Source organism: Lepidochelys kempii, chromosome 15 (assembly GCF_965140285.1).
Source record: "Lepidochelys kempii isolate rLepKem1 chromosome 15, rLepKem1.hap1, whole genome shotgun sequence".
Lineage (NCBI taxonomy): Eukaryota > Metazoa > Chordata > Testudines > Cheloniidae > Lepidochelys > Lepidochelys kempii.
The window spans coordinates 26297163-26322519 of record NC_136394.1 but is presented as its reverse complement, the minus strand read 5'-3'; the positions used below and the strand labels follow the sequence as shown (position 1 = coordinate 26322519).

Genomic DNA, 25357 nt, shown 5'->3' with positions numbered 1-25357 from the left:
CATGTGCTTGGTTTTTTTTAGTTTTTTGTGTAAGTCTCTAAAATAATTTCACTTTGAACTGTAGAAACTATCATATTCCAGAGAGAATTTTTCTCACTGTACAGGAATAATTAAAAATGTATTCAGTGGATAGTAAATTATTAATCATAGAAGTTAGAGCTGGAAAACGTCTATTAGATTATTCAGTCCATCCCCCTGCTGGTGCAGGATTTAGTCCCCCGGCAGAAGATACATTAGATAGTAAATTGTAAACTGATCACAGATAACTTTTGGCTTCATAATTATTTTTTTTAAAAGTTCATTTGACCTATGGATATACAATGGGAAAAGGTATGGGCATGTACATCATACAGTTCACATCTATTACAACTAGTAAATATCTAGGAAGGTCATAAATGTGCATAAAGCACATTTAAGAAAGTTTTGAACCACTGTCAATCTTAGATTTACTTCTACAGCAAAAGGCACCATAGACCTTTGTACAATATCTATTACTATATATGGTAGCTCTTACTTTTGAAGGTTTAGAAAGCAGAGCCATCTCAGGCAAATAGTGAATTACAGAGGCATGGAGGGATTTGCTGTGGGTTGGAACATTGATAGTGAGGCAATTAGGAACTCAAATTGAATATTAAAGATTGATATACATAATGGGAGCACTGCATGCATTACTGCCTTGTCTTTCACATTGAATTAACATTGGTAACAACTAAATTTGGTGAAGCTCAGAATCTGTCAACAAATGTTGAGCAATGATGTCTTTAATATTCCCAGGCATGTGGCTGAAAACCTTTTGAAGGCTGAGGGGTGGAAGGCGGCTTCCTGTTTGTAAGTCAATTCTTTGCAAATTTTGTTTCCTGCAGTGCTCTCTTGGAAAAATTTGAGTTCCTTTATTAGCATATATTTTAGCATGGCTAATTTCCCTTGTGTTCTGTAATAGTGATAAGTGACATGATCTCTTCTTTCTGATATGTAACCAAACCAAAAGGAAAAAGGATTCTCCCATACTATAATGCCCTGAGGTTGAATGTTGTTCTCGCATCTAGGTTTTGGTTTTTTAGAAGTACAGTGCTGTATAACACACAACTTAGGGAATGTTTGGAACGATGCAGCAGCAATCAGTTGCATCTCTCTCAGCAACATTTGACAGCATCTGGGTTCAGATTTGCCAGCTACATTTGTGCTGAGTTTATGAGGTCTCAGCTCTGGTGAACACTTTGGATTACTTATACTCTACCTTGCAATGCACTTAGTTTCCTTAATGACATGTTGTTTTACTGTTTAAAGTGTTTCAGTTTCCCCTACAATGGGAGCAGATGCAAGGTTTTTTGACTATCTACTCTGGGCACAATTTTCAAATGTGGACATTTTAGTAGAACATCTGAATCCCACAGGTGGATGCTCAGATCATGCAGGCAGGTGTGTAAATGTCTGTTTTGCACAGCCAAGTGCCAGCATGAGTTTCCAGATGCTGTATTTAGTCGTTCTATTTAGACTCCCATGTTTAAAGAAAATGGACTGCCTGTGATAATGATCCTTTCTGGTGCAATGCAGTTTTCATTAATGGTGGGCAGACATGTGTTAGACCTGTTGGTTAGGTGAGAAGTTAAACTGCATAGAATGTGTTAAGAGCAGGTCACATAATCTTGCTGCAATGTATGCAAGCTAGGTTTTATCCAGCTCACAAAATGCAAATTCAGTGCCTGAAGGAGTAAGAACTGTTCAGTGTAAGTACCTGTGCATGCAAGGTATATGGCATTCATTTTTTTAAAAAACACAGCAAATATACATATGTATTCAAGCACAGCAAATGTACACACGTATTCCCAAATTGGAGGTTCCACAGTGTCTTCCTTGGCACAGAGACCTCCCTTACTTGGAAAACTGTTAGAGGGGAAAAAAAAGCAGTTTCTTTTTCTTTTAAACATGAAATAAATATCACAGATATACAGCACTGAGAAATCAGCGTCTAATACGAAAACGGCAAGGCTGGGAGATAAAGGGAAGGGGATATCCTGGCAGAATTTTTTGGTAGAATCCCATTTTTCTGTTTGATTCAGGGCAAAAGTTGATTGACTACCAAAATATTAAGAGTAGAACAAATGTAGGGGCCATTTTTTTTGTATTTAATGTTTGAATGTGATATACCAACAATCAAAATTTTGTTTTTGTTCCATTGTTTAATCAAATGGTGGTATTGTAAAGACCTGAGTTGACAAGGATCGAGTTTCCTGCTTGGCTCTTTGTAGGTAATAATGCTGTTTTGACAAATCATGGAATAATTTTTAGGAAATCAAAAGAACCCACATTTATTTTAACTTGAATTTTAGTGACTAACATCTGTATGTGACCACCCTATGTTTATACAGTAGATCAGTAATACCTTAGGGGGCCATGCATCAGTTTCATGATTTCCCAAGACCACAACACCCTCCTCACTTCCCCCATCAACCCAAGAGGGTACAAATTAGTGAACCAAGAAATGATGCTATCATAGTAGGCAGGCAGGCAATCTCCTCATTTTGTATGCTGAACACATACATCTCACTCGGCTCCCACCCTCTTTCCCCTCCCCCTCCTGCATACCGTTTGTGCTCTTGATAACATGATGAAAATGATGACTGGCCCTTGTGCTGCAAACTTCTCTCCCTTCCACATGGATTGACAGTCTCAATCTTGCTTTCAGGTGCATGCCAAATTCCGTTATCCTTTCTACTATGAAATGTGCTGGTATGTTCTGGAGAGATACGTGTCCTGTGTGACCCAGCGCTGCCACCTCAGCAAAGAATACCAGAAAGAATCAATGTTAATTGGTGAGTGAATCCTTCGAGTGCATATTCAGAATGGACGCTGGCACCTCAGACTAGTCATTGCTTTGACTTTTGCAAAGCAGACTGTAAATTAAATTGGAGAAATCTAGAAATCCTAATGAATTATTTCATTATTTGGGGATGGAGAAGATTTGAAGCTCAAGCATTTCACTGAACCGCCACCCTTCCTTGAATGATATTTATTGAGCATTTCCATGGCAAATGGATCTCAGAAAAATAATTTCAGATTTGTTTATTTCTTGGTTTCAGTAATGTTTGTGTTGAGGTGATCTGCCAAATGGTTGAGGATTTACTGTTGCATTTGGCATATTACCTTAGCAGCCAAAAAGTCTGCATTGCAAATGTGTTCTGTTGGGTTGGATAGTTAGCACTTCTATAGCACTTTTTGTCTACAAAGTGCATTACAAGCAGCCACTAAATCTAGCTTCTTTTTTCCTTCTTTTTTTACATCTCTGGTTTTATTTTTCCCAAACTGGTGACTAGTTTATTTAAAAAAATCAAACAAACGTACATTATCAATAACTTAGATGCAGGCAGGGCAAAGAAACCTTTAAAACAATAACTGAAAGTGAACAGTGGCAGAGATTTATGGATGGGATCAAAGTGGGAAAGCACCAAGGGTTGATACTGACATGAGCTTGGAGTAAGCTTGAGGTCTAGCAGTACAGCTAGAGTTCTAGCCTTGCCTATCAGCTTCATTTATTTTATTTCCAAAGGACCACTGGGCCATGTCATCTTGCTTTTAGGCACAGAAAGGCTGAATGTAGCACAAGTATCGGCTAGGTCAGGCTGGTGCATCTGGAAGTGGAGAGAGGAACTAAAGTATTTCCATCCCACCCTTATCCCCACTCCCGGCCATCATTGTGAATACCAAATGTTTGGGAGCCCCAGAGGTTTTGGAGAGAATGGCCAGCAGTCAAGATATAAATGGCCACCTAATGCATCCTGACATTTCAGTGAGGGGGCTGCATGGGTGGTAAGCATCACTCTTTAGTGAGCCGTGCTGCCAGGGAGTAGCGTGGAGAAGCTGACTGTCTGCACAGATACTCTGAGATCTGAAGGAGCTCCCTGCAGATCTCAGCATATCTGTATGTATGGAGGGTCCTATTCTGCAGCCCCTCTGTGGGCCATCAAACTTCTCCGCTGAAGGATTAATAAGTCAGGAACTCCCAAAGCATACTGTGTGGCGTGCTGACTAACTCCTCGCTTCTGGCTGATTTTGTTCTGGGGGAAGAAGCTCTTTAAAGAACCATTGACAAAACTGTCTGTCCTTGTATCCCCTGGAAAGTAAAGAAGCAGCGCTTTGATGTCAGAATGCTGGCATGAGAGGTGCTGTGCTTCTGACATTGAGGCAGGGGTGGAGAGTCATTAAGTTGTACAGTGAAATCAACACGTTTTAGAATGAATGAGGTGCATGGAGATGGGATGGCTCAGGAGATTGAACATAAGATATGGAACCTTCCCCATCTAAATCACCAGTGTGAATCCAGGTCAGCCCAGTAGTGACTGTTGGTGATTTGGTCACCCATGCGGAATGTGTCTCAGGTTATGTCTACACTAGATAGCTTACAGCGACATTGGTACAGCTATGCCACTGTAAGATCTCTTGTGTAGCTGACGGGGAAGAACGCTTCCATTGACATAATTAAACCACCCCCAACAAGCAACGGTAGCTATGTCGCTGGGAGAAGTTCTCCCGCTGACATAGTGCTGTGCACAATACCAGTTATGCCTGCGAAACTTTTGTCGCTCAGGGTGTGTGTGTGTGTGTTTTTCATACCCCTGAGCTACATAAGTTTTGCTGACATAAGTGGTAGTATAGACATGACCGTAGTCCACTTCCTAGTGGTGAGGCATCCAAGGTGCCAAATAGGCTCATTTTGGCAATCTCAGTAGGCTGAATCAGCAGAATAATGGGCCACGGAGATTAAATTGTCTTCAGCTCTATAGATGGTGCTTTTAGGCCAGGATTGAGGCAGTATGGAGAACCTTGGATTGCCACTGCCCATACTGTAGGAATTCTGTGGATGCAAAGAGAACTTTTGGTGTCCCCAGGGCTGTCAGTCCAGCCCTTTGCACCAGCACTAAAATTATTTAGGCTCAAAATTGTATTTTGGATCCAGAATACTGGGATGCCTGCTGCAGGAAGAAAATGTTGTGATGGAAAGAGACTGTTCATTGTGGGGAAGGAGATAGAAATGGGGAGTTCAGGGTGATAGAGTAGGAATCAGTGCATAGGTGGTGATAAAGGGAGCAGCCATCTTTAATTGGGCCCCAGTTTTCCTCCAGACTTACCCCCAATTTTGAGAGACATGCTGCTTCTCTATGGTTTGAACTGGAAAGGGTACTTAGAGCCTTCAAGGGAAAAAGCCTCAGTAAAAATAAGTCCAAAGATCAGTAATAGTTTGAGCAATCAGGATAAGAGGTGAATGATGCAAGTCAGAAGTGCTTTGAAGGACTGCTGCCTATAGAAATACTTGGATTTAAAGAGCAAAATTCTATATCTCTCTGAGAAGAATGCTGGTCCTCTCCACTGTGTGACTATCACATTGTCTAGGATCAACAGACACCCTTTCATCCACCCTGGGGCTCTGCCAGGACAGCACAAGCCTGGCAGGAAGAAGAGGCCTGTGTCAAGAGGGGGAAAGTTTGGAAGCCTGAGTTGCAGTGAGCACTGGCATGGGGCATGCCTTCTCTCTCTGGGTGCTGTGGGAAGCAACTTGCACTCCTGCACTGTGCAAACCCCACAGTGAGACACATTGTCTCCTTACTTGGCTATTGGGCCTGGGGAATGAAAATGGGGTTGATTGTAAGGAAGGCTCCTTTTTCCTATGGCTTCAAAGGTTTCTCAAATATTCTTTAAATAAGTTTCCAAATCCTGTTTAAATCTAACTCTCCCTGATTTTCAGTAACCTGTTGGAAGCTTAAATTTGTTTCATTATCTCCATCATGCACACATGGATTTGTTATGGAAGGACTTTTTGCTGGAGCTGCCCACTGGCTTGTTATGGCAATGTTGTTAATATGCGTGTGTGTGTGTACGTACGTGTGCAGTGCACACATCGTCAGGTTGTTCATGAGTTTGTTATTGTAGGGTTCCTCTTGAATTTTGTACTCCAGATATTTGTTGCAGAGTTGTGAAGGTTTCTTTATTATTATAGGAATGCTTCTCAGAGCAGGACTGAAGGTACTGATTCTCTTCCTCCTTGTTTGAGTTCTCTCTCTACTTTCCTGCTCTTCATTTGCAGATTGGTAGTAGCAGCTAATTAAGAGCTAATCCCCCAGTTTGATTAGACCCTTCTGGAGTCTCACATTTCTCTTGCCCTACCATCTTACTGGAACCTGAACCAAAACTCCAGATCCTAATGTAGTAATACCTGCTAGAATTCTTCAGCAGGGATAGAACCTGGGACCTTCAGCCGTAAAATCACACCACTGCTATGTGCAATGGAGGGAGGCATGATTACAGGCACTTTGACAGTATATTATGTTAATACCACCAGACTTCAAACATGTTAGGATCTTAATCTGACCTTGCTCTCTTGAACAGACGTGTACTTTTTACTCACTTAAACAGTCTCTGTCTACAGCATATTTTATCACCTGGCTGCCACCTTCAAATTCAGTTCACTAGCATACTAAACAGTGTCCGTCTCAGTGCTGATTTCTGTCATTGACTCCTAGGATCTTCTGTCTAGTCTAAGAAAAAGACATTTATTTATGCATCTTTGTCATAATCTGTTTTTTATTCCCTGTCAGACTGTACCTTTTAACTGATTATATAAGTGTGAGGGGCCTTACTAACGGCTGTTCAAAAGGCCAAGTTTATTATATCATCTGGATTCCCACTTTTGGTATTTTGGTGGTTTTTTCAAAGAATTCTAACAGAAGAGAGAGAGGTATGATTTCTCTTGGTAGGAGCTGTGATTCTGTGTCCCTATCACATTGTACTACTTAGGATATTTCTCTGTCCTGCTCTTAATTATACTCTGTCTGTGCTCCCTGTACCGAGGTGAAGTTGCCTAGTCTGTAATTTTTGAATCACCTGTAGTTTTTTGTTTGTTTGTTTTTTGTCCTGCCAGTTGGAATCAAAAAGGGCACTCTATATGAACTTCCTACCAGATTTGACATGTGCTGCTCCAAGATGGAAATGCCTACAGGATTCTTATCCTTAGAATTGTTGAGTCTATGTTGGATGTTTTCAACAGCAGTTGACCTACGTGTGTCCTTCAGTCAGATGTGAATCTTGAGACTAAACTGATAAAGAGTAATTGGGAGAAGATGTGGTGCTAGTCATAAAATACTCTATCTGTATCCTGTAGCTTTTAAGATTCCCACTGTAAGATGTTTCACAGGATGGTTTGCACTGTACATACAGCCTGATGGGTAATAGAAATGTGCCATATGGAATGATGGAGAAGCCATTCCTTTTTTCCTTCACACACAGTATAGTGGATTTCCCACTGAAAGAGAGTTTATGGATTATGTTAGGTGATTTTTATTTGGGAAAATACTATGATTAGATTCCTCGATGCCATCATTTCCTTTTTTAGGCTGCTATAAAGAACTCACTCGCTACCTCTCTGACACAAAGTACCAGACTTTGGAGCTGAGAATGGCAATTCCTAGTGTAGCAGAAGAGTATATATTGAACACACTGTACTGCTGAAGGGAAAGTTAGCAACTTAATCCTCTATTGAAGAAGGTAACTATGTATAATCATCCCTGTTTTGCAGACGGGCAAACTGAGGGAGAGTGATTGTGATTTGCCCAAGGCTATACAGAGAGTTATTGCTTTAGAAATTGGGAGTTCCTATCTCCTTGTCCTGTGCTAAGACTGATCACCCTTTCTTTTTCTGGATTACAACACCACGCAATCTCTCTGTTTTCCATATCCAGAATTGTTGTATGTGTGAGCATTTTTTCCCCTGTCCTTTTTTGAAAGGATTTAAATTGTGTTAGGAGGGAGACCTACAGTGAGTGATTCTTGGCCTGGGGGTAGCCAAAGACACTCAGGATAATATGTGATGATAAGAAAGTCAAGTTTGTATACTGTAGTGTTCTGGATTGGCACAAACCCTGATGTGCATATGAAGCAGTGACCCCAATTCACAGAGGAATACATATGCTTATGATGCTGGGAGACACCACTTCTTTATTTAATAGATTGCTTTAAAAAGTAAGCACAGTACAGCATTTAAACATTTTAAAACACTCAATTAGGCCCCATGTGCAGTTCCATGGAGGCCATTTAAACAATGTTTCTGGTAACATGGCTTTAAAGTGGCAATGGGGGATGGAACAAACCCTGTTAGATCTCTTCTACAAATTGTTTACCTATGCCAGGTGGGAGCCCGGGCTACAAAATAGCTTTTAAAAATAGTTATAATGCAGTGTTGGCTGGTGGAATGACTAAGCAGAGGAAACCACAATTGCAGTCAGCAGGGTCTTTTCCTTTAGGGAGATTTTATAAACAAGAAAAAGGAACAAATAACATACTTAGCAAGGGAAACAGAAAACTCCCAGTTGGGGATTAACCCTTTGTTTAACACTGAATCTTAATCCCCCTAGTTGCACCAGTGCAAACCCCATTGTACATGTGCTGTACCTGGACAGCTTGGGGCTTGCTGTACACCAGTTGAGTTTATCTACACTGGGGGCTTGCACTGGTGTAGCTGTACTTGTGTAAAAATGCCTAAGGTGGACAGGCCCCTGGACAGGCCCCGGGACAGACCCCAGCACACCATAACTAATGGGATGTGTTGGCATAAAAGTCCAACCCTCAACTCTTAATGAACCTGTAATGGCCAGTCTCTGGTTGCGGCATCCTGCCTCTTTCTTCCCCCAACTTTCTCTGTGTGTCAGGCAGCACGAGGGGCCTCAGCATGAGTGGGATGCTGAGCCTGCTCTTCATCTTTATAAATTATCCCTTTTCAAGTCTCCCTGTTTATGCTTTGGAGAATGGGGGGGGGAACGTACTGGGGAGGTCACGGGGCAAAATGAGCCCAAAGGGAAGACAGCTCCAGGAGCAGGAGAACTGCTGAGGAAATTCCCCCTGAACCAGCTGTAAAACAGGCTGGAGGAGTGGGACAGGGCAACAGAGAGCTGCTTTGCAACCCTTCAGCTCCACTGAGATTTGCACAAAGTGGGGGTGTGGAGAGATGCTGAATAACACTGCCCACTGAGGCATAAGCACATTAGGACATATGCCTAGTGTCCCAGCTCCCAGAGCTGTGGCATGCTGAGAGAATCTCCGCTTTCAGTGGGGGGAAAAAAACATTTTTAGCCCTTGTGCTAGCAGAGAAAAGCTTGCAACCATAGAACCATAGAAGTGTAGGACTGGAAGGCATGAACCAAGTGTAACCAACACAACAACATTGGTTGAGTGCAGATCGCCTCCAGCAGAGGGAGGAACAGCAGCCAATATAATTGGGGAGGAAGATGCCTGACCTTACTATTATTCCCAGATTGGACCAGGGCTCCACTGCTTTGAGGGGTGGGGCCTGGGTTTATTAGCGGAGTTAGGATGCCCCACTGGGCTCCACTCCTTCCCTCTGGCCTTTTGGTTCCACTGATTAGATCAGAGATAAAAGGTGGTGGTGTATCTCATGTGCCACCCACTAGTGGCACCAAAACATCATTTGCAGTAGATGTTGACAATATGATCTCCTTCTCCTTTCTTAGGTGACCTACCCCAGTTACAGCTATCAGTGGCAACCACCTAGCATAGCTGTGCCTATACAAAGACATAGTGTAGGCAGGCAAAGTCCGTGTAAGCCACGATTTTCACTGTTCCACATGGTCAAGTAGACGAAGTTGCACTGGTGCAAATTACAATTATAACTGCTTTTCATATCCACACCTGGGGTTCTGCTGCAGCTACGCTGGCCACCAATCACCAAAATCCCTCCAGCGTAGACAAGACTTCCATACTTTAATCAGCTGTGAAGTAGCTAACATTGCTGAAATTTAAATGATCAGAAAATGTGTTTATGAATATGTTTTAATTTAACAGAAAGGCTGTGTGGCCTCTGGGATAGGGCACCAGCCTGGAACTCAGGAGAACTGGGTCCAGTTCCTGGCTCTGCTTCTGGTTTTCTGGGTGACTCTGGGCAAATCATTTCCCCTTCCTGTGCATCAGTTTTCCCACCTGTAAAATGGAGATAATGACTTTTACCTGCTCTGTAAAGCATTTTGAGGCCTATGAATGAAAGCACCTAGTGTGGACAAAGAAAAAACAGTGTTAGCTGGCTGTGGGTAATCATAGTGGTGTTTGACTGTGCATTAATTAAAATATGTTAGCTTAACGTTTTCTCATAGTACACTTCCTAGCGTAAACAGACTCTAGGAGGGCAGCCTGGCACTGGGGAGAGTTAGCAGAAACCAAAGAAAGTGGCTGCTTCTGAGTGTTGTTGTCAATCATTATATCACACCGAATAAACTATTCAATGCACTAAATACTGAATTTGATTATGTTAAAGCCTTTACAAGGGGTGGGGGGGGGCGTATTGGAAGGGACAGAGAGAAGGGGATAGAGAGAAGGAGGATATTTACCTTCACTGTAACCAGGGCTTGACTGGGTTAGGGCCTGCTGGGTCAGTGGCCCAATACTTTTTTGTTTTGGTTTGATTTTTTTTGTTTTTTGAGGCTTCTGTCTTGTTCTCCCAGAAAATCAGTTTAAGCCTTCTCCCCAAAAAATAATTCTCAATCTAATAAGATTGTGAGGAAAACATTCTGTGATGTCTGTTTGTTTGAAATAATAGCCCAGTAGCCTTGATAAATGTGAAATGCTCCCTTCATTTCTATCAGGTGTTACCTAACTGAACTCATTTTCGCAGCGTAGACAAAACCTCATGAGGATTTTTTCCTAGCATGCCTGAATTTAGCAGTTAAGCAACAACTGTCTGCTTGCTGCATCTTTCAGTCTTCCAGCTAGTAAGTACAGTTTGTTTTCTGAGAAGATGATGGCACATTCTTTCACTCACAGTCAGAACCTTCTCTGTCATAGAGGTTCACTTCCAATCTCTGTGATTCTTTGCTTCAGTATTTGTGGGAAGTTTGCTTATTATTATAATGCAGCCAAATCCTGAAGTCCTTACTTAGGCCATGTCTACACTATCAAGCTTGATGCAGCACAGCTGTACTGACGCAGCTGTGCGCTGTAAGATCTGTCATGTAGCCTCTATGCTGACAGGAGAGAGCTCTCCCATCAACATAATTAAATCATCTCCAAGGAGTGATGGTAACTATGTCGGTGGGAGAGCGTCTCCCGCTGACAGCGCTGTCCACACCAGTGCTTCTGTTGGGTGTAACTTATGTCACTCAGAGGATTTTTTTTTCATACCCCTGAGTGACATAAGTTATACCAAGTAAAGTGCTAATGTAGACTTAGCCTTAGTGTTTTAGTCCTTCCTCAAATAAAAGTTTTGGGTGAAGAGAAACTGTGGAAAGACTCAAAATTTGGACTGCTGAAAACAAGTAAATGAAAACAAGGAGATGAGACACTTCATTGCTCAGTCACATGTTTATTGCTGTATCTCTTCTCTCTTTTTTTTTTTTTTTTTGCATATGTCTGTCTAGGACTGGATCCTACTCCCGTTGAAGTCAGTGTCAAAAGTCCCATTGACTTGGTTGGGTGCTGCCTACACGAGCATTTTTAACTAGAAATTCCCACCAATTAACACCAGTTCATCTCTGCTAGTGGTAGTAATGGGGAAAATGCTAGTGTAGACAGGATAACCATATTGTTTTGTAGAAAAGCAGGTATAAACAAAACTGCAGTTAAAAGGCTTTTAGAGCCTTGTTCAGTACCCTTCTTGTAATGCTGTCATCATTGGAGCTGCTCTGGGGTCAGCAGCAGTGGGTATTTTCAGGGGAAAAGCCTACTGTAGACGAGACCTAAGAATGTAAATTCTTCGGAACCAGGGACTTCGGGCTAAATGCTGAAAAAGAGTTAGGCTCCTAACTGCCATTGATTTCATAGGAGCCTAAATAGAAGTTAGGAGGCTAACTCTTTTTGACCATTCAGCCTCTTGTCCTTCTATTTATCTATAAAGCAACCAGCATGCGTTTGGGGCTGTATTCATAATAGTAATGGTTATTCAGTTGTGGGACACTGTGTCAGTCACTTCACTTCTCTGTGCTTCAGATTCACATCTTTAAAATAGGCATAATAGTATTGATCTGTCTAACAGAGGTAATGAGTGTTCTTGCAGTGCTTTAAGATTATTGGATGATAGAGACCATATAAAACCAAATATTTGTATGTTTTATTGACGACGATCTGCAAAGGAAAAAAAATAGTTTTTGCTTTGTAATCTATAAAGAAGGCCTGAAAGAATGGCAGTAAGGTGGTTTTTTTTTTCCCCCTGCTTGTGTTTCTAGCTTAGAAATATGAATGTCAAATCTGATCTCACCTGTTTTTTCTGGAAAATTAATGATACGTCTCAAATATATGAATTGTGATTTTTTTCCCTCTACCCTTAACTGAGGGAGTTTGGAGATTTGAAACTTTTTGAAAAGCCATATTGTTCAGTCATTTGCGTGAAATAGATGTTAATGAAACCCAGCAAAATCAGTTTTAAATTATCTGAACAAAACTCACTTCCTAGATGTGTGTAAGAGTTACCAGGCACGACCATGTGCCAGTCTAATCTGGTGATCGCTAGTCCTGACAGGAGGACTGTTTAAACTACAAATTCATCAGGATAAAGATTTAATTTTCTTTGTGTGTCTTTCAGATGCCACAAGAAAACCCAGCATAGACAGCTTCTCATCAGATTCCTGGTTAGACATGGATGAAGAATCTTGTGATGCTCATACCCGGGAGGAGAAAGAAGACAATTTGGATAAGAACACAAAGTCCTTGGGTGATGGTTGCTCCTCACCCAACAGCACACACTCTGAAGGGAAGGATGTTGCAGGGAAAAAACAGAAAGCCACAGTAATGAGGTACCTCAAAAGAACTTTGTCCAATGAGTCAGATGACAGTGTAAAGTCAACAACCCCCACGGACTATCCCAAAACACCAACAGGGTCGCCAGCTACAGAAGTCTCAACCAAGTGGACTCATCTCACAGAGTTTGAACTGAAAGGTTTGAAAGCCCTAGTAGAAAAGCTTGAATCTCTCCCAGAGAACAAGAAGTGTGTTCCGGAAGGCATTGAGGATCCTCAGGCACTTCTGGAGGATATGAAGGTGGGTATAACTGCTTTTAAAGTTATAAAATGTATATTCCATAGGCCGTGCACACAATAGAAGTACACAAAGTGAGGCCTGTAGCGTTATGCAAACACTTGTCCTCAATGTGAGGGAAGCCCACAGAGACAAGTCCTAGCATGCAATGGTCCCCTCCTGATCTGAATGCCACTCAGATCTGGAAGGAGAATATTGCATGGTTGGCCTTCTTGTCTGCATAGACTGCTTCTCCATATTACAGATATGGACATCTACAATCTGATCTGCTTAATCAGGTCCGTTCTGGTTGGAACTGCCCTCAGTGTCACAAAGTTTGTGTACCCTTGCTATGCAGTGCATGGTATAGCCCATGTACATAAACACATACATAGAGAGAGAGTCTTATTTTATATGTATCCATGTATTTTAATATGCCTTTTTAATCCACTGTGCTTTCAGGTATGTCTGATTAGCTGATTTAAATACTTGATCTAAATTTATTGATTTAAATACTTGGTCCTGGTACAAAAAACAGACCCATCTAACTTTCTGAAAGGCATTTTCTTTCCTTAGTTTCCCCCTTCTCTTTTTTGTTTCCTCCATTGCCCTCTGCAGCATGATGGTTATTGCCTAATGGTACAGTGTACTTTCTTTGGAGATGGTGGGATAAGTGAGTGGCTGCTAAGACAGAACTAGTCTTTAGGTAATAGACATAGCATCTGGGATTGTGCAGGAGTGATGACCTCATCTGCTTTAAGGGCAAAGGGGAAATCTCAAGAATAGGCAAAAAGCCTAATTTTTAACATGGTCTAGTTCGTTCTAGTCCCAACTCTGTCACCTTAGGTAAGTTATTTTATCTCTCTGTGTCTTTGTTTCCCTGTCTCTAAAATGGGGATATTAATACTCACAAAGGTGATGTGAAGATGAATCCATTAGTGTATTATTTTTATTTATTTATTTATTCATGTTTGAGCAGTTTCAGCTAGAAAAAGCAAGGTTAAAATTTCTATTAGCCCTTCCTTTATAAATTCCATATATTTTTTAAAGTATATAACCCATTCATAATCATTTGCTCTGATTTCGAATGATGAGTAGTAACCCCCACTCCTGTGCTTCGACCACTAGTCATTGCTGCCTCTCTGGACAATGTGGTTTTATTTATTATTCTTTGCACCACAGAGTAAAGAAGATATGTCCTGCTTATCATGGCTTATACAGCTCTCGTGTGAAGAAAAATGTGTTGTAGAAGTATGTTGTAGAAGTTGTGTTGTAGAAGTATAGGGTCTGTACTTTTTCAGCATAAACTATGTCACAGCTGCTTAGAAGCAGCCCAGATGCCATTTAAATAAAAAAGCTATAAACATATAGTGTGTAGCACAGCCATCTTCCACAAACTTGGAGCTTGGAATCACAATACATGGTACTCATTTTGGTAAGCCACAGAGAGTGCAATTCTGATCGCTGCTTGTAGAATTGGCTACTCTGTATATGTTTTGTGTGTTTGCACACAATCATGGTAATTGATTTCACAAGCTGCTTTGTGATCTGCCCCTATATAATCTGAAATAAGAATTAAGCCCTGAGACCAGGGGTTGAATTGGGCAGAGAAGAAAGGTTGTGGTACACATCAAAGCTTCACACAAACCCGGCTCCACTTACAAAATAATCTGCATCCTTTTAAATGCCAAACTGAGATGCTACTTACAGTAAACTGTGCAGATGTTCAAAATATGATTATGCATGTTGTCAGCTGTCCCTTGGTGGGGTTTGTATATATCCATGGACTGTGCTGGGGTCCTTTGGCTTGGTTTCCCGTTGCTAGAGGTCAGATGCTCTGCTAAGGTACTTAGGTTTGGCTCCTTCTTGATTGGGGAGAAAAATAAGTGGCAGTATATCCCAAGTTTCATCCTCTTGGGGCACCAAAATGAAATGTCACTCTCAGTAGATTGTGCAGATTTTCAAAATATCATCTCTCCCTTTTCTTTGTGCTTTGATCAATAGTGTAATAGACAACAGTGTTGACATTTAAATTAGCATCACTGGGGAGTTAACACTTCACTGAGATGAACTGGGTCAGTTAACATCTCTTGGAGTGATTATTTTATGTTCAGTGCAAACTCAGGCAGGCATCACTGTATTGATTAAACTTGGATCACATTCTGTAAGTTTTATTTGCAACCATGAGATGTATAGAGACTTGATTTTTAAATCAAAGGTAAGGTGCTGGAGAACAAGAAGGCAGTTAGGGAGAGGTATAGTTAGGAGGAGAATTAAGCTTTTCGTACTTCTAAGTTCTTGAATTTGAAAGGTTATGAGAGAGTGGAAATGTTAAGGTTTAGAATGAAAGATTTTCTGTCATAGGCTCAGATTTCGATAAAAACAGAATACATTCCAGGCTGGAAATTTGGTAGACTACGGAGAGGTCCTGGTTATCTCATGTAGTGTGAAAATGTCACCTAAGAAGAAACTACAAACCATGGCAGTTTATCACCACAGACAGCCAAATACAGTGACTGCCTTGACAACACCATTAAGACTGTCGTGTCAGATGTCTGGTTGCCAGGCTGAAGGGAACACCCTTTTGGTCACCTTCCAGAAAAGGACGATTCAAAAAATTTAGGGGCTCCAGTTAGACAGACAGTAAGGTGCCAGCCCCATATGTCTGCCTAGTTCATTACATTGTGACAACTTCAGTGACGGCAGCAGATAACAAGGACAGAAGGGGAGATGTAAGAATTCATTTTAGCTATTAACTTCATACACACAGCATAGAGAACTCTTCCTCAAAGTGCATTATGTGAAGTTTGTTTCTTTCTGTCAGCAGCATGAGGGTGAGTTCTCTGAATATGCCAGTGTGAGTTTGTTGCCAAGAGAAAGGAAGAACACTCCTATTTCAGCAGGCATCATTGCTGTACCTGGCTTGGAGAGACTTGGAATGATTTCAGTTTCTGGTGCTGCCAAGGAGGTTGTTGCTATCTGGCTTCAGTACAAATTCTACTCTGGTTCCTATCTGTACTGAGAGATCCCAGTTTTATGGACTTTTCTGAGGTGGGGTTGGGTTTTTATTTTTTAAAGCATGGGTTCTCAGACTTCCTCATTACGTGGACCATGATGGTGTCATGGAGCATCTCCCCTCCCAGTCTCAATTGCATAGACTAATTTCCATCCCACTGGCAATAGAATAACAGCCCTGGGTCAGCTACAGCAACAGCTTACATGGGCAAGTAATGTCAGGAAAATAGGCAGTGGAACCATCACCATATGACGAGTCAGCAATCCATGGACCACAATTTGGGAACCATATTCTCTTTTGATCAACTGCTCACAAGGGGATGCTCTCTCTATATATGAGAGATCAACCAATGTTTAGGGATGTATTTTTAATTGACAGATTTTGTGCAGGAGCATATGTGTGCGTTTACTTCTTAATACTTACGTGTATGTCCTAGTATAGGGCACATGCAACACACTCCCCTACTTTCTCTGACCCACTGGATATAGCCTTTCATCTCTGATTCTGGGTCACTTGTTCAGATCTAATCTTGTTTGGTAGTGACTGAAAGGTGTTGACAGGCCTCTGGGAAATGCGCTTAGTGATCTGAGCCCAGCTCTCAGTGAACAGGTGTCCATGTCAGAAAAACACAACCATCTCTGACACTAATTGACCCCCTTGCTGTCAGATAAGTTAAGGATTGAATTGAGCGTGGAGCTGAGCTCTCCCCTTTTCTGGATGGAGACACATTGGAAAGGCAGTGTGGGGAGTCTTACTCTGGCACTGTCCATCTGTCTTGTCGATAAATGGGATTTCAATCTCCAGGGCTGTTAGATTGTCACCTTTCCGGATGGCAGTGTCCCCATTGAATAGTGTCAGATGATTTAGGAGCTCATATGCTGTGTAAGGAACTGACACAAGTTTAGTTTTCAGTTTCCCTTCTTATCAGGAAAATGAATTACTTCACTTCAAAGGGTCTCTTACTAAATTAACAAATAGGCTTTATGTAGCTAATGAAGTTGTATTTGCAATACAGAGCAGTAATCCAATCTCCTATGATTTAAATGTATCCCTGCTTAAGACAGGAGGGTATGAATTGTATATGATTTACCCCAACTGGTTCTGTAAAACTCCACATCACTGAATACAGTAGTTTGTCTCACCTGTTTAATTACCTATGTCCTGTTTTCCGGAGAACATTGTTTTCCTGAAGCATAAAGAAGACTAAAATGTTATATAGAAAAAATCCTTTGAATGGACTACATTAAGAAATTAACGTGCTATAATATACTTTTTTTTTAAATTATTCATAGAAGAGACTCATTTGAGACTTTCTAGATACAGCAGAATCTTTGGATATCCCTTCAGAGAAGTTGTCTCTTTATATGCAGGTCTCAAAACTGAGTGTAGACATTTTTTTTTTTTGGTAGCATGTAAATTACACACAAAAAAATGACATTAAAGGAACATTAAGAACATAAGGACGGCCATACTGGGTCAGACCAAAGGTCCATCTAGCTCAGTATACTGTCTTCTGACAGTGGCCAATGCCAGGTGCTTCAGAGGGAATTAATAGAACAGGTAATCATCAAGTGATCCATCCTCTGTCACCCATTCCCAGTTTCTGGCCAACAGGCTAGGGACACCATCCTTGCCAAAGAGCGGAAAGTCAACATGGATACAAATCAGGATTAATTTCTTTGATATCAATTTCCTAGCTAGGTGCTGCCCTATAATAAGGATATTAACTGCAGCGCTAGGTTATGTGGTGGGAAGCCTCTGAAGCCCCAGACTCTTTGAGGCTTTAAAAACTGTTACAGGAAGTTTGAACTGCATCCTGGACATACAAGGAGCTGTTGCCAAAATGCACGTAGCTGGTGGTGAAAGTAATTTTGCCTTTAAGCTTCTAAGAAGGTGTTACAAACAATAATGAGATTAACAGTTTACCATTTTTATCAGACAACACCTGTAATAAATGTCCTTTTAAGCATCCCAGCTCTGAAAAACTGCAGATTGTCCAGACATGGAGGACTTGCTTTACAATCTCAACAGTGGTTCTTCCAGGGAGAGCTATTGTTGCTGCATGTATGATGATAGATATAGTCATGTGACTCTTCAACCAGGAAAGAGACATAAATATCCAGACATAGGGCTGGATCCTGCCTGTGCCTGCATGTTTCTGCAGGGAGGAGAAAGTTTTGGGGCAGTCACATATTTTTGTGCAATTATCAAAAAGGGATGGAGGATCCAGACTGTACATTTGCCATGGTGCACAAAAGACTAGGAGAGCTGCCTGCCTAATGCCATTTAAAGTGCAGTAAGGGACATGACCGAGTCACAGTACAGATGTCTATATTCTCCTGTCCATATGCACAACAATCACTAACTGTGAACCTTTTGTTCTGCGAAGGCAGCAAACATTCCCCCATGGTGCTTTAAACCAGTTCTACATATGGCATCCTGCCTTCTCCTGGTAGGATGTCTTACTGCATTATCTGGGTATGTGCCAATGCCTGCTGTGCTCAGGCTGTTAGTTGGACGATCCGGTCCTTGGCTACATAGCGCCACCTTACCCATGTCAGTTTGATCTTTACAAAAGGACAGCATGTGTAATTTCTTTGTGTTATTCCAAGTGTATTTCCTATTAAAAACAATCAGTGTATTTTAAGATCCTTTTATATAGTGTGTGAAATTTCTAATGATTAAAACTCCACTCTGGGGACTGGGGATGCCTGGTGTCTATTGTTATCTAATTAAGCTTTTTCAAGAAGTTAGTGTAATTGGGAGCAACGCCATTGACATGTTTGTGGTTATCTTATCAATTCAAATATGAGGTAATTTTCAATGCACAGATCTTATTTACTTTATTAGAATGATTTTTTTTTTTTTAATTTATGAAGGCTCATTTGAGCTTCAGTTTTCAGCAGACCATTGGAATCTTTGTTCGACTTTTGACTCTTTAAGTGGTTGTTTATGGATACTCGAATCCAAACTGGAGGACTCTGCCGCTCAGTTTGTAAATATAGGGGTAAGCACAGGGAGCTGATTATGGATATTCCCACTATCACAATTTATTATATATAAAGACAATTTCTAATTAGAATAATCCCGTGTCTCTATGTTGAGTTACATGGTAATGAAAACAACTTCTTCGAGTAGTGTCCCTGTGGGTGCTCCACTTTAGGTGTCTGTGTGCCCCTGCACCTCTAATCAGAGATTTTTGGTAGCAGTGTCCCGTTGAGCCCGCACATGTGCTCTCCCTCCCTCGTGGTCTGCCTCGAGGCTATTTAGCACTGCACGGGCGAACCCCCCCACCCATTTCCTTTTCTATCGCCTTTGGCCTCTGACCAAAGGAGCAGTTGTCCCTTCCTTATCTGTGTCAACTCTGACATCATAATCAACAAGGTTGACAAAGGAGGTGCTGTCGTCATCATGAATGGGTTGGAATATGAACAAGAGGCTGCTAGACAGCTCTCCAACACCACTTTCTACAAGCCATTGCGCTCTGATCCTACTGAGGGTTACCAAAAGAAACTATACCATCTGCTCAAGAAACTCCCTGAAAAAGCACAAGAACAAATCTACACAGACACACCCCTAGAACCCCAACCAGGGGTATTTTATCTGCTACCCAGGATCCATAAACCTGGAAATCCTGGACACACCATCATCTCAGGCATTGGCACCCTGACAGCAGGGTTGCCTGGCTATGTAGACTCCCTCCTCAGGCCCTACGCTACCAGCACTCCCAGCTATCTTCAAGACACCACTGACTTCCTGAGGAAACTACACTCTATTGGTGATCTTCCTGAAAACACCATCCTAGCCACTACGGACGTAGAAGCCCTCTACACCAGCGTTCCACACGAAGATGGACTACAAGCCATCAGGAACAGTATCCCCGATAATGTCACAGCAAACCTGGTGGCTGAACTTTGTCCTCATCCATAACTATTTCACATTTGGGGACAATGTATACCTTCAGATCAGCGGCACTGCTATGGGTACCCGCATGGCCCCACAGTATGCCAACATTTTTATGGCTGACTTAGAACAACGGTTTCTCAGCTCTTGTCCCCTAATGCCCCTACTTTACTTGCGCTACATTGATGACGTCTTCATCTGGACCCATGGAAAAGAAGCCCTTGAGGAATTCCACCATGATTTCAACAATTTCCGTCAACCTCAGCCTGGACCAGTCCACACAAGAGATCCACTTCCTGGATACTATGGTGCTAATAAGCGATGGTCACATAAACACCACCCTATACTGGAAACCTACTGACCGCTGTGCCTACCTACATGCCTCCAGCTTCCATCCACACCACAGCACATGATCCACTGTCTACAGCCAAGCTCTGTGATACAACCGCATTTGCTCCAACCCCTCAGACAGAGACAAACACCTACAAAATCTCTATCAAGCGTTCTCACAACTACAGTACTTACCTACTGAAGTGAAGAAACAGATTGACAGAGCCAGAAGAGTACCCAGAAGTCACCTACTACAGGACAGGCCCAAACAAAGAAAATAACAGAACGCCATTAGCCATCACCTTCAGCCCCCAACTAAAACCTCTCCAACGCGATCACCAAGGATCTATAACCTATCCTGAAGGATGACCCATCACTCTTACAGATCTTGGGAGACAGGCCAGTCCTTGTTTACAGATAGCCCCCCAACCTGAAGCAAATACTCACCAGCAACCACACAACAAAAACACTAACCCAGGAACCTATCCTTGCAACAAAGCCCGTTGCCAACTGTGCCCACATATCTATTCAGGGGACACCATCATAGGGCCTAATCACATCAGCCACACTATCGGAGGCTCATTCACCTGCGCATCTACCAATGTGATATATGCCATCATGTGCCAGCAATGCCCCTCTGCCATGTACATTGGTAAACTGGACAGTCTCTACGTAAAAGAATAAATGGACACACATCAGACGTCAAGAATTATAACATTCAAAAACCAGTCGGAGAACACTTCAATCTCTTTGGTCACTCGATTACAGACCTAAAAGTTGCAATTCTTCAACAGAAAACTTTCAAAACCGGATGCCAAAAAGAGACTGCTGAATTGGAATTAATTTGCAAACTGGATACAATTAACTTAGGCTTGAATAAAGACTGGGAGGGGATGGGTCACTACACACAGTAAAACTATTTCCCCATGTTTATTCCCCCCCCCCCCCGCGTTCCTCACACATTCTTGTCAACTGCTGAAAATGGCCCACCTTGATTATCACTAAAAAAGGTGTCGTTCCCCCGTCCCCCCGCTCTGCTGCTGGTAATAGCTCACCTTACCTTATCACTCTTGTTACAGTGTGTATGGTAACTCTCATTGTTTCATGTTCTCTATATATATAAATCTCCCCACTGTATTTTCCAAACTCTTTGCGGAGAAGACAGATTTTCTTTCCACATCCTGAAGGATTCTCAGACCGCACTACACTCCTTAGGAATCTACACTGTGGAACAGAAGAGAAGATTTTCCTCTCAACCACACCACAGATCACAATCTTCTCAATACTTACCATCTCTGTGCTCTTATGAGCCACAGTGTAAGAGGCCCAGGGGTCAAAAGTGAGAACAGTCTGCACCCCAGTCCATGACCTCTCAAACTGCCTCTTATAAGCACTTCGATGAGCTGGTCGGGGGCCTGAACAATGATACCTTACAGCATCAGCTGCCATCTATACACCTGTCACACCACTCAGAAGTCACCTTACCTTACTTCACAGTAGTTAGGACCAGCTCGAGAGCAAAGAGGTTGATTTCTAGCCCTGAACTTAGACTGCCTACTTCCATATCTCAATACAACCATCGTACAGGAGATTTCCTACTGCTTACCTTTGGGGCAGGATCATTATAGGTACAGACTGCTCCACACAGGGTATTCTCCAAGATTCACTTCATTGTAGTGGCATACTAACCCCAGTACAGTGACTGGACTTTATCAGCACCAACCTGATGAAGTACAAGCGAGAGCGCTCCTCACTACCCGCATTCACCACCCTGGGACACATGTCTCCCTAATATGCTGGGGAGCTCACCTACACAAAAACAAGATTCAGGACAAATGGTCTTCCACAGAAATGACCTTCCATATCACTCTTTTGGGGTTAGGGGTGTCAGGAATGCCTGTGCACAAACTCTGCCTTTCATCAAAAACAACACACAAAGGTTATGATGGACTTAATGTGACCTGTATGTTTTGTATAAACTGCCAAGGAGCTGCCAGATCTCCCTCCCTCTGCAAGACAGCATTCAAACTTTGGAATTGATGTACCCATCACAATGTGCTCATCTCAGCTGTCTACAAGGGATACAGAACGGGATAACCAACAGTCTCAGTTGGAATTTTCTCACAACGAGTGTATACTGAATTCACAGGTGCTTCAAGATACAGCCACCCTTTGAGGAAACATTCACTGGCAATTGCCCTCATATTCCCAGTGGACAGGGCCCACTTGTATGTCCTTTCCCAGTTTCCTACCCTATCCAAGATTCTGTTGAAAATTCAACTAAACAAAGCGAGAGTTATTGTGATTGCCCCTCTTGACCAAGTCTGGCTCCCTTACCTGATGCAGATGGCAATATGCCCTCCTGTTTCTCTGATGTCAGCCCATTCCTCACCCGCTCTCTCAAAACAATGGGCTGACCCTTCACCCCAACCCAGGGGTCCTCTGCCTCCAGGCTTGGATCTTTCTTTGTTCCAAGGCTTAGAAGCAGAATGCTCTGACAAGCTGAAACACATGTTGCAACACAGCCACAAGTTGACCACTTCACATACCTACCTACAGAATGGAAATGACTCCACGTTTGTACCATTCCAAACGCACAGACCCAACCTCATCTTTCCTCCCTCTGATTTTGCACTACATTTTAAACTCTCACTCAGCTCCCTTAAGGTACATCTCATGGCGAACATGGCTTCCCACTTGGAGTTTGCTCAACCACTAATGCGTAGACTTTTTAAGGGCACTGGGACTCTCTTCCACCATGTGACACCACCCGCTCCAGCCTGGGACTTTAATCTAGTTGTCAGAACTTGGACTACACCGCCCTCCGAGTCCAGGGCAACTTGTTCTTTCTTACACCTGTCCATGACGACAGCATTTCTAATTGCTATCACCTCAGCTAGGCACATAGGAGATATAGCGGCCCTGATGGCACACCCATCATTCATGGCCTTTGTCTTTAAAAAATAAATAAATAAAAAATAACAACTCTAAGGCCATATCCCAAGTTTTCCCTACTTTTTCTGCACTTTCCATATGAATCAACAGATCCATCTCCCTGTTTTTTCCCAAAACCACATTGTGACAACTGGGAGACAGTTGTGCATATACTAGATATTAGAAGGACATTAGCATTCTCCTTGGACAGGACTAAGGACTTCAGGAAATCCCCTAAACTTTTCCTTTCGTCCACAGAAAGATCCAAAAGCTCTGTGATATCTCCTTAAAGACTATCCAAATGGGTCTCTAGTTACATTAATCACTTAGCAAGGGCGCAACTTGCTTCCGTCCATACGCACTCCATGAGATCACATTCCTACCTCAGTCACATTCCATAGGATACCCCTATCTCCCCAATCTATAGAGCAATGATTGGGGCCTCTGCGAAAGTATGGACAGAACATTATGCGATCGCTGAAGATTTGGCCACTGACACCATCTTCAACTCCACAGTACTCTCTATAGTAAAAGACTCTGCTCCGAAGTCCCAGCCTCCAGTGGTGGGTACTGCTCCGGAATCTCCTAAAGTGGAGCACCCACAGGGACACTACTTGAAGAAGAGGAAGTTACTCACCTTGTGCAGTAACAATGGTTGTCGAGATGTGTGTCCCTATGGGTGCTCCACAACCTGCCCTCCTCCCCTCTACTTCGGAGTTCTCTATAGGGCTCTGTGGTAGAGAAGGAAGTGAGGGGGGTTCGCCCGTGCAGTGCTAAATAGCCTCGAGGCAGACCATGAGGGAGGGAGAGCACTTGCGTGGGCTCAACGGGACACTGCTACCAAAAATCTCCAATTAGAGGTGCAGGGGCACACAGACACCTAAAGTGGAGCACCCATAGGGACACACATCTCGAAGAACCATCGTTACTGCTCAAGGTGAGTAACTTCCTCTGTTTCCCATGGCAGAAGCGGTATGAGCCAGTGTAACCCACTCGCAAGACATCCAGTACAGAGCATCAGAACAAAAGCATTCAGAAAAAAGCCAATTTCTTTGCTTAATACCCTGGCCTCAAATTATCCATAGCCTGAAGCTTTGTTAGTAAGTGTTCAGAAACCTGAGGGCCTTACCTGATTCACAAAAAATTTAGCAGATTTCCACAGGAAAGGTAAGAATAGGTGTAGGGTTGCCAGTGGAGATGACAGTGCTCTTCATCTGAATGCTGATGGAGCTGACCTATTACAATTTGCAATGCTCCATCTTGGCTTAAGCGCCTGGTATCTGAAGTATTCAGATACCCTGATGATAGCTGTGTCCCACACAACTGATGGTAATTATTAATTATTTGTATTTCCATAGTGCTTCCATCCTTGTCATGGATCAGGACCCCATTGTGCTAGGTGTTGTTTAAACAGAAAACAAAAAGATGTCTTATGACTGCAGGAGGTAGTATTGGTGGACTTGGGTCTTTCCATTGTCTTCATATGGCTTCATTGTTTTTGGTCAATGTTTTTCATGTGCTTTTGAACATTGGCTACAAGCACACATGCGTGGTATGTTTTGTATTTTTTTTAAGAGTGCTTTACGAACCTAATTTTCCATTAATAGTACATGATGAGATTTGTAATTCCTTTGCACTCTGTGCAGAAGATTTCACTTTAAGTGAACCATGAATTTTAGCAGCTGGATAGAGAGGTTTATAGTGGATTGAATGTTTGGAGGTTTGGAAATTATCAAGTCATTTACAACCACAAAGTTAACCTAGATAGAGAGAAGTAACACTCTTCCTACTATTCATCTTTTAAGTTTCAAAAATAGCTCTCTGACTAATTAAGCTGCTTTCATTTGAAACAGAACATTCTGAAGGAACATGCTGATGACGACCAGAATCTTGCCATTTCGGGGGTCCCTGTGGTAGCCTGGCCTAAGAAGACCACAAAGGTAATGAGTCACATTTGCTATCTTTGCTTGCTAATCATTTCAATTCAAGGTTTCAGTATTCATTCTGCTATAGTTTGATAAGATATTTAGGGGCTGTTAGCTTTCTTATGATTGATCCCATATTTTAATTGGCTTATAAGTCAATCAGATGGTGAAACACAGCATTCAGATGCTTCCATAGGGAGAAACTGTTTCACTTCCAGTTTTAAAAAAAATCTGTTTAATCCTTATT

At 42.2% G+C, this 25357-nt stretch overlaps 1 protein-coding gene across 4 annotated transcripts in view; it reads left to right on the top strand.

The window, feature by feature from the left end:
* The window catches only part of KDM2B (lysine demethylase 2B), a 176003-nt gene that overhangs the window by 96467 nt on the left and 54179 nt on the right, over positions 1–25357 (top strand). For all 4 annotated transcript variants that reach the window (XM_073313300.2, XM_073313301.2, XM_073313303.2 and 1 more), the window contains 3 exons: positions 2687–2813; positions 12572–13026; positions 25039–25125. In XM_073313300.2, the coding sequence (XP_073169401.1) occupies positions 2687–2813; positions 12572–13026; positions 25039–25125 (669 nt within the window). The remainder of the gene's footprint in view (positions 1–2686; positions 2814–12571; positions 13027–25038; positions 25126–25357) is intronic.